At 38.6% G+C, this 15,705-nt stretch overlaps 1 protein-coding gene across 1 annotated transcript in view; it reads right to left on the reverse strand.

The window, feature by feature from the left end:
• The window catches only part of LOC137654680 (polycystin-2-like), a 93,693-nt gene extending 78,508 nt beyond the window's left edge, over positions 1 to 15,185 (reverse strand). Inside the window, exons 1-8 of the mRNA XM_068388549.1 lie at positions 15,077 to 15,185; positions 14,029 to 14,159; positions 13,117 to 13,248; positions 10,768 to 10,895; positions 8,212 to 8,296; positions 6,429 to 6,568; positions 6,084 to 6,312; positions 3,880 to 4,110 (exon numbers count right to left, since the gene is read on the reverse strand). Of these exons, the coding sequence (XP_068244650.1) occupies positions 3,880 to 4,110; positions 6,084 to 6,312; positions 6,429 to 6,568; positions 8,212 to 8,296; positions 10,768 to 10,895; positions 13,117 to 13,248; positions 14,029 to 14,159; positions 15,077 to 15,185 (1,185 nt within the window). The remainder of the gene's footprint in view (positions 1 to 3,879; positions 4,111 to 6,083; positions 6,313 to 6,428; positions 6,569 to 8,211; positions 8,297 to 10,767; positions 10,896 to 13,116; positions 13,249 to 14,028; positions 14,160 to 15,076) is intronic.
• Between the last annotated feature and the right edge of the window lie 520 nt (positions 15,186 to 15,705).

Raw genomic sequence — 15,705 nt, forward strand, 5'->3', positions numbered from 1 at the left:
TGGGCGGTGAACGTTTTGTGACATTTCCACACGCTCTATTGCAGCACCTGTGCCACGGAGTAGTTCTTTTTGAACGCCAGGGACATTATAACGCCCCTGACGTCAATAAATCTGCATCGTTTTGGAAGGAGGGTGGTTTGGATTGAGAGGATACTCAATTACCTTCCGAATCCAAGAGAAAAGGTATTCCTTGTGACCCTCCTATTGACCTTCCCCGGGCTGACACGAGGGCGAGCTGCTGCCGTTCTTTTAAGGTAACGCCTCAGACTCCTCATTGGGCAAAGCCCCAGTTGGTCTGGGTCTTCGGTTACAAAGTTGTCAGACTCCCTTGTGGACGGGGTTAGTGATGTTTGTAAACGTAATGAAAAGATGACCACGGTGTTGCTATCGTTCGAAAACGTAAGCTAACACTGCTCCCTTGGGACTAAATGCTTAAGATAATAACCCTGTAAGGGTAAAATAAATAAAATGTCTAAGAAGCCTATCGTCGTTATGCCCAGGGGTACAATGACGGCATGCGGCTGACTCAAACAATCAGTAGAAACCACGTTTGTGGCAATAACTTTACGGCTTTAGCTAGGAGAAAGGGCATGCGTCAGAAAGGAGTTCTTATGGAAGCTATGAAGTTTAAACAAACGCCGGTCAAAGTAATGTAAAACTTCTCAGGGACGAGAGTTTCCCAAAATGGGTGTACAGTAGTCATGTATGTGAGGGTTTGCTCAACAAGACCATACATTAGGTTGTCATTGACCGCTTTCCCGTATGGGGTTGCCATCGAACGCTTTCTCGCTAACGAGAAAACTAGTATCTAATGCAGGCAAGACCTGCCAGAGGGAATTAAACTGGAATGTAAAAATTCTTTCAGCTGGCTTCCGTCCTGGCAGTTGAGGGTTTCTCGATGACGAGAGACGATCACAAACTGCCTACTACCCCAACCACTAGAAGTGGGAGGGGGTGGGGGGAAGGTGACTGTGGTTCGTTCAAAAACGAAAGGAATGGACCTAGTGAGACCAGCCTAGCAGTCACATAACAATCAGGTAGGAGTGTAGAGTGGTGTTACAAGTTATGTAGCGTAACTGGATGACCAAGCCCATAGGGGGAGGGTCAACCATAGAGTTTTCAGAGTAAGCTCTGGATCGCACGAACCGTGAGATTCGGCGCGACAAGAACCTAGGGGTTTCATGTAAAGGGAACTCTAAAATTTGTCGAGAACCTTGTAGCGCGGGTCCACTCAGGGAGAGGAGCTACTATGGATCGTGAATCTATTTCACGCGACTTTAAGGGATCGTCGTGACGAGAACCCGAAGGAACCATGTTATTGATTCCTGATGGGAGGTGGAATCCCTAAGGAATCGTGTTGTGTGAACCCTGATGAGAGGCATGACGAGAACCCGAAGGAACTACGTCATCGATACTTGGAGAGAGATGGAAACACTCAGGCATCGTATAGTATGAACCCACAGGGTTCACGCGACGAGAAGCAGGACGAGAACCCGAAAGAACTACGTCATCACTGCATGGAAGGAAATAGAATCCCTCAGGCAATGTGTTCTCGGTTCACACGACCAAGGATGACGAGAACCCAAATGAACTACGTCATTGTTACCTGGAGAGAGATGGAATCCCTCAGGCAATGTGTCGTGTGAACCCTAAACAGGGTTCACGCGACAAGATGGATGATGAGAACCGGAAGGAACCACGTCATCGTTACCTGGAGGGAGATGGAATCCTTCAGGCAACATGTAGCAACGAGAATCCGAAGATGCTCTGTTATAAGAGTTGACAGACTCAACGTAACCAGAGTTGCAAGAAACCAAGAGCTCAAGCAACTAGAACCCGAAAGTCCCGAAGGCTCAACACAAGGGGAATTCGAAGGTTCCGGACCACGAGAACCCAAAGGCTTAACGCGACTAGGACCCGAAAGTCCCAGGTTACAAGAACCCGAAGGAACATTGAAATCAGAACCCAAAGGTTTGGTGTCCCCAAAGCCCGAAGGCTTAGCAAAACGAGGACACAAAGGTCCCGGGTTACGAGAACACAAAGGAACATCGAAACCAGAACCCGAAGGTTCGGTGCCCCGTAAACCCGAAGACTTAGCAAAACAAAGACCCAAAGATCCTGTGTTGCGAGAACCCGAAGGAACATCGCAACAGAAGCCTGAAGGCTCCAGATCCAGCAAGCCCGATGCAAAATCGTCACGAGACCCCGAAGGAACATCGCGATTTGAACCCGAGGACTCAAAAAGGCGTCTCCTACCGCTGAGGGAGGAGCACGAACCTCTGAATGGGAACGTCTAGCAGAAACCACCCGAGGGGGAGACTGCTCAGGTTCGAAAGCTTTCTCCCCAAGGGTGGGGGTTTGTTCTCCCAAAGGAGAACTTCTCTTAGGATAATGCACTACCCCACTTTTGGGGGAGAAGCATATGCATAAAAAGACCGCTGACCACAAGCAGTTCTTTCTAGCAAAGGAGAGATATTCCTTTGGAGGAAGAACATACCCAGGACTTTGCTATCTTACTGCCCCTGGAGGAGAAGCAACGTCTTCGGCGTCGGCCACGAGACCAAAATCCGACCAACAGGCCTCAGCACCTGCGACAATCCAGAGGTTCAAAAGGGCGTCTCCTACTGCAGGGGGAGAAAGCCCAGGGAGAAGGGGGGGTCAGAAACTCCTCCTCCCGACAGACCCCCGAAAGGGAACGACTAGCAGGAATCTCTGGAGAGGGAGTCTGCTCTGTCACAAAAAGCTGAACAAGCTTTCTCTCGTGAACGAGAGGAATGTTTTCCCGAAGAAGGACATCGCCTAGAACTAGTTTTTCCCCAGCCCGATGGGAAAAAACGTAGGTGTACATCAAGTGTGGACACTGAACAATCTCTCTCATGGATGAGAGAGATGTCCTGACGGAGGACCTTGCCTTGGACTTTGCTTTCCTCAGCCCAAGAGGTAGAAGTACAGTCTTCGGCGACAAGATATCAGCTACTAATCTTCGTCGGGCTGTCAGCAGTTCTCCCCGAAAGAGGGAAGGTTGCTAAACAGCTGAAGAAGGGAAGCTCTCCCTCGGAAGGGAGAGCAGCTCAACATCCGGGGAGGTTAATTCTACCTCAAAAAGGAAAGTTCTCCAACCTCTGGAGGCAAACCTCATGATAGCGCTTTGCTTCCCTTCAACAAGCCTTGTTCAAGTTGAAGGTCGGCATCGAGTGCTACCTCGTAACCAGCTCACAGCTCACGAGCTGCCACTAGTAGCACCAGACAGACCGGAGTGGTCGATACCACAAGAACAAACGTTATAGCAGAACAAAGAAGAGCGGCATCGATATCTAAGGAATAAAAGTTATGATGAATACAAATTATAAAATTGTTGAAAAGTTGAATAACAAGCAGTTAATAAATTTAACTTGAGAACTGAAGAAACTAATATGGAGCAACACCTAATACGTGAACAGGAAAGGTGAATCACCCGCCTCTGAGGAAATGCCGGCCATTCATGTAAGAGGAAGGGCGGCAAGTAAGGGAGTAGTAATATCAAAATAATGACGACTCCCTTGCGGCGAGACTGCAGTAATATGCTGTTACACAAACAGCACTGTAACAAGTTATATATATATATATATATATATATATATAGTATATAAATATAATATATAATTCATAATATATATATTACTCAACCCAGGTGTGTGAGTGGGCGGAGTAGCCAGGCTACCCCAATCCCCACCCACTAACTAGCGGGTGTGGTAGTTATCCCTCACTTAAAATTATCATGGCGAGTTCAGCTTCACCGAAAACAATATATCCAATATAAATAGTGGAAGGTCTGTATTTGTGCTGGGACAAATTAAATTTTATATAAATCATATTGACAATCTCTCCATTGTCACTTACCCTTGACAGAGTTGAAGACAGCTGTGTCATTGTTTTGTTGAAAGAGATGTATTTGAATAATTTAAACCAGGCAAAGAATACACAGACAGCTACTGCACTGTTGAATTGAGTTTGCCAGTAACCAAGGAATTCAAAGTCAGAAAAGGTGTTTGGATCTTCAAGGAGTTCCTGGAGTTTGCCTTTAATGGTCATTGTACAGAACAAGCTGAACCCTATACAAAGTATTGATATCTGCAAAATAGAGAGAGAACTTAGAAATCATAAAAGTTGTAGTTTTTCTATTGCTAAATTAGTCACCCTCTATAACTTGCACAATACTGAAAGGACCAAAAAAAGTATACAACGATGATGCATGTAAAAATGTGAGAAGTAATTTTCCTAGCTGAAAACTCAACACAAGAAATGCCAATAAGTTTTAGATATCCAGAGCTGAGGGAAATTAAAAAAAAACACACACAGCCATGACAAACTGTCATATTTTTGAGAAAAAGTTCTGTATTAAATTAGTGTAACGAGATAAAACAAAAAAACAATCAATGCACTTCAAGACTATGTAGATACCTTGCCAACCCCAAAATAACTTGGCCTATCTAGACAAGTATGGAGAATAAAGATGGATAATGATTAGTGTGTCAAAGTAACTGTAATTGGTAAAACATGAAATGAGGCATCTATTGCATGTGAATGTGAAGGCTGATGTATGCTGCCAAGTGTGACTCAATATGAACACTAAGCTAAATTGGGTTAAAAAGGAGCACAAGTGGATTCGCTCTGGATTAAACTTAACTGTTACTGGATGAAGACAGCAAAAGATGCCATCACTTATGTAAACTTTGCAATGAACTAGGGAAGACGACGCATTGTATAACCTAAAGTAACCTTAAATAAATAAAAGATTTAAAGACCTATTACTATTATTCCATCTGAAAACATAAAATTAAAGTTAATTGCTTGGCAATTAAAAAAAACACACTGGCTTCATAAATAAAGAAAGGATACAGTATTAACATATCGAAAGGATTAAATAGTTCTATCAATAAAAACAAAGTAAGTAGATTTAAAATATGTTGACAAAGAACCACAAAAGGGAGTAATAAAGCAAACATATGGGGAGACAACAGCAAAGATTTAGACTTCAATGGATGCTAGATCTGGATACAGTAACAAATTCATAGTCTTATCTCCCACTCATGAAATTCCAAATATGTTGAATAATTATATGATAGCTACAAAGATACCAAGGTAACACTAATTTTGAAGAAACTGGCTGACATACTTATGAAAACATAGAATTTAGCATAGTATATTCTTATTACCCAGCCAGTTCAGGTAAGCTATCTATTCTCCTAAACAGTTACACCTTGTGTAATATTTGTAGGACTAGAACCATGTAAAGAGGAAAAGGAATGAGTCTTATATGTAATTTACTGTCCATAACAGTGATTTCCCCTCATACACATCATTAAATGTTTGCAAGCAAAAGCTTTATGCATATCTATCTGAGATTTTGAAAATTCTGTTTTACATACTTTTCTATTCAATACTTTGTAAACTTTAGCCTGATACTTCCTATACTCTATTTCATATTTTTATAAAATTTGTTTTATTAGATTTTCATCTATATATTTATTAGGAGTTAAGCTCAATTCATCATTTGAACTTATTGATTTTGTTGTTTTCCTTTTTTGTGAGCTTACAATGATAAAGTGGAAGTCTTCGGCCTTGAAATATAAAACAAAATTAGTATCTAGGCATTAGAAATAGCTTTACAATGACCAATCTAATATTATTGCTGAATGATTTTCAGACCATGATTCAAACTTTCTATTGTTTTCTTTATTAGCAGACTTCAAAATCGTAACTTTTCAGTTGTAAATTAAAACTAAACTCAGCTACCTATCATGAAAATAAATATACGCTAACCAATCAATGAAAAACATCAATAAAGTCCTTTTTAGTCAACCCCAAAAAAGAGAATTAGGGAGATATAGAGTCATGAAGGTAAGGCAGGGAAGATGATAAGACAAATGAGATATACTGTATCATACTGTAATGCATGTCAATCTTTTTATGACAAAACTAATAATGTTGGTTCAAGACCAAATAAAATAAATTCTGAATTGGAAAAAATCTGAAACAATACTTCTTAACAAATAAAACAAAAAGAGAAAATTATTTAATTTTGTTTTAATGAAACCACTTACCAGGATTACAACAATATCCAAAATATTCCACATGCTCTTGAAATATGAACACTTGAGGGTTTTAATTTCCAAGGCTTCTTCAATAATATAGTATATAATGAAGAAGACAAAGATAAATTCACAGGCCAAGACAAAGTGATCAAGAGCTGTAACATATCGAAGAAGTTTCACTGTTCTAAATGACCAAGAAGGGATCAAGCCGCCTGTAGCAGGAAACTCGAAGACAATTCTGTGAAGAAATAGTTTTCAGTTTAGTACCAATAATAAAGAAAACATTAATTTTCACACAATATTACTGCTACAATTATAATAATAATTTATTGAGCAAACAAGAGAGATACTTACTTGATAACACAGAAGAGATTGATGTTGGCATTGTAGACTGTAAAATCAATAAAAACTGCTCTAGTTCCTCGTTGTATCCACAATTTCTCTCTCAAGAGAGCAAGAATAGCCTTACTCTCAGATTTATTCATACCAAGATCCTGTAAGTAGGAACAAATTCATAATTCCAGTATGAAGGGTTCCTCAAGTAGAAAATTTGCATAAATCTAATATTGTCTCCAGCGATAAGACAAGATAAAATATGAAAATCAAATCTGAAGTTACATAGCACAATACAATGATGTACATTTGGGGATACGGTCATCACTCCTCATTTGAGGGTACCAAGTTTTGAGGTCTTGGTGTGGCAAAATCAAAGGAAAGTAATCAACACTAAACTGTGGATATGAAGAATCTTTTATGCTTACAGTACTTGTAAAAATATTGTTGAGCACTTTAATAATACTGTAAATTTAATTATGTTATACAGAAGGGTATATTGTACTGTAGTACATTTGATAAGAACAATAACATACTAATCTCTCTCTCTCTCTCTCTCTCTCTCTCTCTCTCTCTCTCTCTCTCTCTCTCAGTTTTTGTCTAAAAGCTTATCCTGGGTGTATACCATATAGCACAAATCCATACTGTACAGTATGAAGAAAACAACAAGTAGTAGTAATATCAGTTGCCCCTTTATATTCCCGGGTTTGGGATTTTTCCTGATTCAATCATTTGCTGGGGACTCCAACAAAATGATTAAAGTATGAAATAATTTTGATTATTCAGCCCCGTTCTCAAAGCACTGGTTATTGCTCTTCACGTTAGTCAAGGTCAGTGCATTTCCTGACATTAATGTTCCCTAATTACCCCGCATCATGCCACAAACTGGACTCTGTTATCTAGGAAAAGAACAAGTCATTCTTCCAACATTTAAAGTTAAGCAAAGTTGAGGAACCTGGCCCTAGATATGTCGGGAAAATTATGTAAGTTTTTACTCTAATTCAACATCAATGGATGAGGAGGGCAGACTGTATACTTTAGTAGACATACAGTATATATCTGCTTATATTTTTATATGATAGTAGTCACAGCTTTACTAAACATCTACCTTGCAAAAGCTGGAAGTGATGCAATTGAAAACTTAATCATTTGTTTACTTAAATACCTTCACTAGTGTATAGCCACCAGTTGATTACAAGAAAGATAGATTTAAGATAAAACTTTCCAAATCCTATCAATAAACTTTGCACCACAATCATAGTAAAGGGATTGTAAAAGATGCTAGTTTTTTTCTGAAATTAATTGTATTAATTTATAAATTTTCCTAATGCTGTACTATTAAAAAGAGAATGTGTATTGATTGACACTCTCTCCCTCACAATTGCAGGGGATTTAAGTGGAAGTGGATTTAAAAAAAAACATTTATAACTATTATTTTAAGGAACTTCAGGCAATAACTTGCAAAATTATACTAGAGACCATATACTGTACAGCAGTATTACAGCGTATCACAAATACTGTAACCTCAAATTGCAAAATCTTTTAAAATTCTTAAGAAGAATCATAGCACTACTCCCTTTGATGACTCGTATAGTGGAGACATCCATCCATACATTAGAATTTGAAGTGGGGAAAAAGATTATTCTGCTCTATAAATATATAAAAATCTAAAAGTTTCCTTTTCCAAATGTCAGAGCATTGGGGCTAAGCAAGCTATTTTAATATCAAATTCACTTATACAAGCTATTCTAACAGACACTACGAGTTATGAACTCTACAGCAAACAATGTTCTCACAGACATACCTGATAGTAACCAGCTCCACTATAGGTGGCAATTTTTCCCCAATGACTTGAGCCATTCATATCCTTTTCGGAGGTATATTCCCACCTGCAAAATTTAAGTATATATTCAAACAGGGTACAGTATTCTGTTAAGTTTTGGTTTTCAAAGGCAAATAGAGCATGCCAAGAGTATAAAATTCATACTAAATATACAGGATAATACAATAGAACTGAGTTCTTTCTAGATATCAACCTTTTTTTATTGTGCATTTACTAAGAATCACAAATATCTGATAGATTTAATATGTAATTATGAAATAAGATCCCTTACAATACGTTAATCCTTAAATCAATACTGCTTGTATCAAGTGTGTGAATAACTATAAGAATTAAAGATGGCTGTCATTAATTTGTCATCAAATTCTCTATGGCATTTCATCTTTGACTATTGGTAATTACCCAAATTTCATACCTATTTTCGTCACACTATAACTACTGTACTGTACTTGTATCTAAGGCACAACAAGCAATCAACTACTCTGTTATGTAAGAAAACAGGGGGTGAACGCTGGCAGAGCGTAACCCTCTTCTCATCTACTGCCACCCCACTGCCTGGAAGAAATAAGTTGGTAGCTTGAAAAAACTGCATGCCCAGATTCCTTCCAGGAAGCTGTGGGAAGTTCTGCAATGATCTAGGAAAAGCCCAGAGGCCACCTTTGGGAACCTAAGCACCAAAAAGTTCTGAAGTAACTTGTCTGGGTGAGGGAGGGGGCATGGAGCACCAGCGATGGCTTGAGCACTTGAAGGACACCTATAAGTGCTGCCCAATGACCGAGGCCTCTCCTGAGGACGAATCCTAGGTAGCCTCCGTCCGCCAGTTGCTCCCATGAACGTGCGAACGGGCACCTATCAGAAATACTAACCCAGGACTGTCCGCCTCCATCAGCAGCAATCCAAGGTTCGGTGTCTTAGGTGGAGACGAATTTCGATTAGTCTCTTACCCAGACAGTGAAGCGGGTACAACAGGTTACTGCGTTGATTCATTTACCTCGCACCTAAATAATACAATTGTTCTGTTATTTGAACAGAACTGACCACATATTCGAGAACTGAAGACAGCCAGAGAAGACCTGCATCGGTTGGGAAAATATCCTTGCTACTAAACATGACAGACATGAAAGGACCTCTAATACTCTTCCTTCTGCTGGACGAGGCAGAGGGATGGACCATGGCCCTGTGCCTGAAGGTATGGTGAGAAGATCCCTCCTGCCCTCGGCTCCTTGTGGTCTTCCAGTGTGCGCAAATACTCAAGGAAGGCTTTGAATTATGCCATCCTCTTAACTTGTTCTACTGAAGTACTCAGAGTTAAGGGAGGAGCAGCAGTCTAATATCCCCCAGTACAAAGAGAGATGGAGTTTATGTCCGGGGTCATAAACTCCTGGCACCCCCGGCCCCGTTACTGGATAGGCCGGAAACCGAATCCATGGTGCCACGAGGGCTGTGATAGGGGATCATGCATTTCTCTAAGGGGACAAAACATGCAGTCGTACCCCATTACCCCCGGGTTACCAAGGTAGTTGAGAGGACAAGAGCTATGACCCAGGTGGGTGGAAGGGGGCTGTGACAAGGGATGTCACGGCCCTGACCTTGTGCATTGGCCCTGGGAAGCCGAAACAGAGAGCAGACACCTGTCCATCCCAGCTACCTTGGGGACCTGACCCACAGCTCCAGGGGCCCAAGGCTCAGGGCTCTGACACAGGATCATTGCTTTAATGCAACAGAAACCACAACACTGGTGAACACTGTCACGGGGAGGAGCAGTCACCCATACAGAGGAGTGGAAGCCCCAGACCGTCAGGCACAAGGGTTGGAGTGAAGTACAGAGGAAGGAGGGGAGTGTGACTAGGTCAGGAGAGATGCATGGGGACACCCCCACCACTGGGTTACATGTACTTTTGGCCATAGGGCCCCAGGGAAGTGGAACCAATGCAGACCTCACAGGGGACACAGACACTGGGAACACACTTACCATACCCTTCACCATTGGCATCACCAAGGGATATAATGACCCTGGGGAGCCTACATAAAAGACCTTAAGAGGACAATCTAATGAGCACAAGAAGCACAGCTTTCTCCCTCTCCCTATGATTACAAGCATACACCTGATACAGTAAATGAGCCCCCAACCTAATCTCGGCACACAGGGACGATTGCAAACAATCATACCTCTAGCAGAGCACAGAGAGAGTGTGGCTCTACAGCCAGTTTAACAAAAGAAAACAGAAGTAAAGTCCATCTTCCCATGGTTGAGCATCTTAAAAGTTTGATTAGGGGAGCATGGGTACGTCTGTACTCAATGTGGCCAAACACATAAGTGAAGAGGCTTTGATAAGTAAAGTGGGGTGGGGCTCCTTGCCCTCTCTCCAGCCTGTCGCTTAACAGCTCGTTAAAACTACTTAATGGCTGACCAGCTCATACTGAAAAAAATTGCCTACCTAAATGATGATAGTTTGCATTTTGCATAAGAACAAATGTTGCATTCTTGATAAAAAGAAATTAAAAACTAAATATACATACGCAGTGCCATTGACATCAATGCCAAAAGGAGTTTTGTCTTCTGCATTCGGGGAGTATATATCAAAGCATTGCCGTATAGCTCCTTGAAAGTCGCTAGGAACCACACAAGAATCATTTCTAACGCGTACCTGCAAAACAAACTAGGCTTTACTGAGATTTTCTTTTAAAATCTAAACATACCTGTACTGGTAACATTCTTCTTACATTTCCTATGTAAAAGATAACTGTCTTTTTCCATTAAATTAATACATAACACAGATTGAATGAGCTACATATTTCTTCTGGCGAATCATTTTTTCATAAAAACTAAATTTATCTATAAATATGACAATTTTTAAGTCTATTTTCATATGGAAAACCAGAGTTCCTTGAATGGATGCCAACAATATAGTCTAAATGATTTGTATAGGTCAAGTTTACTAAGTTATTGAGATAAAACAATGAAAACTAGGCAAATATTTTTGGCTTTAGATTACTAATTAAATGAATAAGGTTTCCTGCTGTTGGTGAGATTTCCTTGCAACTTAAGCTCAGTATTTTTACATTTCAAAGAACTCTTTAAATAAAAAAGGAAATTAACTCTATTTTTTCCTTAAAGGTAAATACACAACACTGTTTCATATATGAATAGAATAATCATAAAGAGCTTTGAAAATCAACATTTGAAAAAACACTGTGATGGGCATACATGACAGGCCCCAGCAACATTTGTGTTCAGTTAAATTGAAACTTGTGGACACCATGAAGTATTTATCATCACATACATACATATACCAAGGCACTTCCCCCAATTTTGGGGGTAGCCGACATCAACAAATGAAACAAAACAAAAAGGGGACCTCTACTCTCTACGTTCCTCCCAGCCTGACAAGGGACTCAACCGAGTTCAGCTGGTACTTATATCTTTCAACTTGAGTTATGCAGATTTCCTTCAAAAAACATGCATTTGGCTCAAGAAAAGTTTGCATTGTACAGAAAACCCACGAGGAACTACAAAAGAGGCTGTAAATTGGCTCTATAATGAACATAGGCAAAAGAACCTCGGTAAAGCAAACCAGTAGGTTCTTAGTTGGTTATATACGACCCAAGAATCAGGGCCCCTCATTTTCACAAATCAAAATTAATGGAGATCACAATGGCTGGCTGTGAGAGGGTTCCCTGAAAGGATAGTCTACATCTCTTGGCATCAACTATCACTATACATCGGCTTGCATGTCTTCACCCAAAAGTGGGGCTGTGATCATCGTGTATACTGAGCCATTAAAACTTGCAAATATAAAAGTACTACCGCTAGAGAGTTCTGGGGTCTTTCGACTGGCCAGACAGTGCTACATTAGATCCTTCTCTCTGGTTACGGTTCATTTTCCCTTTGCCTACACACTCACACTGAATAGTCTGGCCTATTCTTTACATATCCTCCTCTGTCCTCATACACCTGACAACACAGATTACCAAACAATTCTTCTTCACTCAAGGAGTTACTGCACTGTAATTGTTCAGTGGCCACTTTCCTCTTGCTAAGGGTAGAAGACTCTTTAGCTATGGTAAGCAGCTCATCTAGGAGAAGGACACTCCAAATTTAAACCATTTTTCTCTAGTCTTGGGTAGTGCCATAGCCTCTGTACCATGGTCCTTCACTGTCTTAGGGGCATACTCAAGCACACTCTCTTCTTACTCTTTTACCCTTACTCTTCTTAAAATATTCTATTTTCCTTTCCACACTGGGCTACTTTCCCTGGTGGAGCCCCTGGGCTTATAGCATCCTACTTTTCCAATTAAGGTTGTGGCTTAGGAAGTAATAATAATAATAATAATAATAATAATAATAATAATAATAATAATAATAATAATAATAATCCTTTTAAAAATAGTCTCTTCAAAAGCTGCTCATAGTAGGTTCCACTGCTCATTGTTAATGGAAGATTAATCAGGTAAAACACCTAAAATACCCATACTTGACCACTGGTTCAACTTTTTCTAGAACAGTTAAAAAGTGTGATCTTCTTAATCTATTAGTCATCTATACATGGTGATTTCCCTTTCAGCACACTTATTTCAAATCAACCATAAAATTTTACTGTTCATAGAGGTATTCCTACCTGCTTGACTAAAGGAAAATTGTTCTTCTTCTCACTTTCTTACCATCTTCAATTACAGTATTAAATTAAACTTGCAAGACCACATTGAATTGTCAGGTCTCCATTTGTGGTAAAAAAATATCTTGGTGCTTAATCTAGCAAGTAATCCAATTGGCAATGAAATTTGTGGACATGAAAAGAAAATAGAAATACTCTTGTGGAAATAAAATCATCTATATTCTCATTATCAATGGAAACCTAAGGATCTAACCTGTCTCAATCGAGGAGCCCCAAGCAATCTGTTTTCATAAAGGATATTTTTATCATCTTGGTCTGTTCCTGTTAAAGCTGTATCATACCAGTACTCCCAGTACAGTCCATCCAACAGTACATTTTCTGTAAACTATGAGAACAAAATTAAGTTAACTCTTCTATAGAAAAACTATTACACAGATACAATCAGACAAAGGCCCAATTATAAGGTAGTTCAAGCACTTCAAGATTTTTGCCATAAACAATCACATACAATTGCACAAGATATTTACAGAAATTTCAGTGCAATACCATAATTGCAATCCTGCTATTGTAACTACAATGACAATTTTACAATATTCATTAGGAATCAACATACTATCAGTAATGATACACGCACACAAACAAACAAACAAACACACACACACACACACACACACACATATATATATATATATATATATAGTGCAAAGCTTTAAGATCAGCAAAATTTGAATAAATGATGAAGTATAAGCTTAAATCAATAATGACTTTTCAAAGTACCGACAGTAACTTCCTACGGCAAAAATCCTGATCATACAGTATTTCAGAAATATAAATATGATAAGAAATATAAAATATAAATAAATGTCCAGGAGCCCACATTTATACCTAAAGTTTAACTAAATGCCCTTTCCTTAGCATCTGAACTCATGTTCCTTTAGTTACCTACCTCATAAAATATGTAAATAAATCTTTTACCTTATTGATCTTGAAAAATGTACTAATAAACAACTAGATTTAAAGTATAAAAGCTGTAAAAAGTTATAATTAAAATATTTCATAGTAAGCCATGCTATTTCAGCATATCTCTTTAAATGTATTTAATTTAGTTCAATTCATTACAATGTCTTTAAATGGTACATTGATCATTTCCATATTTGAAACATACCCTCCAGAAATCTTGGACTTGAGTTGATCCTCGGAAGGTGTTCCGAGTGTCCGGGTACGGAGCATCTAAGAATAAATCACTTAGAACCTTTGTGTAGTAGTACATCGTGGGAGAGGTCATACCAAAGGTCACTGTTGAAAGAAATAATGTTCATTAACTTTACTCTTTCACAAATTCAAAAAGAATTTCATTGTGAGACATAGGCCTTACGAAGCAGCCTTTCAACAAATAACAATAATGGATATGGAAAAAAAATATTTGGAATACTAAAAAGCAAGACATACAGTAGTAGGTCTAAGACCAAAGATTCATGAAACCTGTCTGTATTTATTTAACAGAAAAGAAAATATTTTAAAATTAAAAAGAAAAATAAGAGAAGTTAATTGAACAACCGTTCAATGATCTTCGAAAAATATGAGTACTGTGCAGAAATTTTATAGCAAAAATCACTGCTTAATACAAAAATACCTTTCAAATGTTCAGCTGCCAATAAGCCAGAAACAAATTCAATACACATTTGTTATGATGAACCAATCGTTTTAAACTGTAATTAACAGTATATAGGAGTAATATGATACTTACCCATAGCCACTACGAAATCCATCATTACCTGCAGAGTAAATTTCCCCTAACGTGAATTATTAATGAACTCACATACAGAAAACTTACACACAAGAACCTCTTCATACACTTACACAGAAGGATCACCAGCAGTATATCAAGCCTTTTGATGTATAATGCGCCATTCATCTCTCTCTCTCTCTCTCTCTCTCTCTCTCTCTCTCTCTCTCTCTCTACAAATAGTCTGACAAACACACACATTATGTATATATATATATATATATATACTGATATACAAATAGTATGACAAATGCACACACACACACACATACATACATACATACATACATATATATATATATATATATATATTTATATATATATATATATATATACTCTATATATAATGCTGTGTGTAAAATATGTTACAATGCACTAATGAAATTATCCTTAACATCATCTATAAGAAAATAACTATTGCACTTACAAATACAGAGAATGACTAAGAAGATTATGTAGATGACAAGTTCTCTGAGGGTTGTCCGCACATAAATTTCTCTGTCCTCACCCTTGGTCATCTGTCTTGTCGCCCACATTCCTGCCAACAAAAAAATAGGATTGTAGTAGTAGTAGTAGTAGTAGTAGTAGTAGTAGTAGTAGTAGTAGTAGTAATCAATTATCTGAAAGTTATGATTACAACTACATGAGACCATAACAACGAATTTAATGTTTTCAAATTGTTTTTCATTCATTCCATCAATATGTTTACCGACTCCTTCAACATACATGTAGTTTAATTTCCATTCCTTTTTTTTTGGGGGGGGGGGGAGGGTTAAAGAAAGATCTGTATTTTTCTGCAATTAACTTGTAAATAAATCATCTACAGTGTAGTGACATCTAAGCATCAGAGCTAAAGGTATTCTCTTTTTCCTATATCATGAAAACAATAGCATATTTACAAAATTGTGGAATAGAGATCTAAAAAGGAAAATATCAAACGAAGCGCCTATGTAGAAAACCATTTGCTACAACTCCAGACATACGTTTCCCAGATCAACATAAGTCTCAGGTGGCATAGGAGCTGTTCTCCCTTTTAAAACAGGAGCAACCAACTAA

The sequence above is a fragment of the Palaemon carinicauda genome, chromosome 15 (assembly GCF_036898095.1).
Source record: "Palaemon carinicauda isolate YSFRI2023 chromosome 15, ASM3689809v2, whole genome shotgun sequence".
NCBI classification, from domain to species: Eukaryota; Metazoa; Arthropoda; class Malacostraca; order Decapoda; family Palaemonidae; genus Palaemon; species Palaemon carinicauda.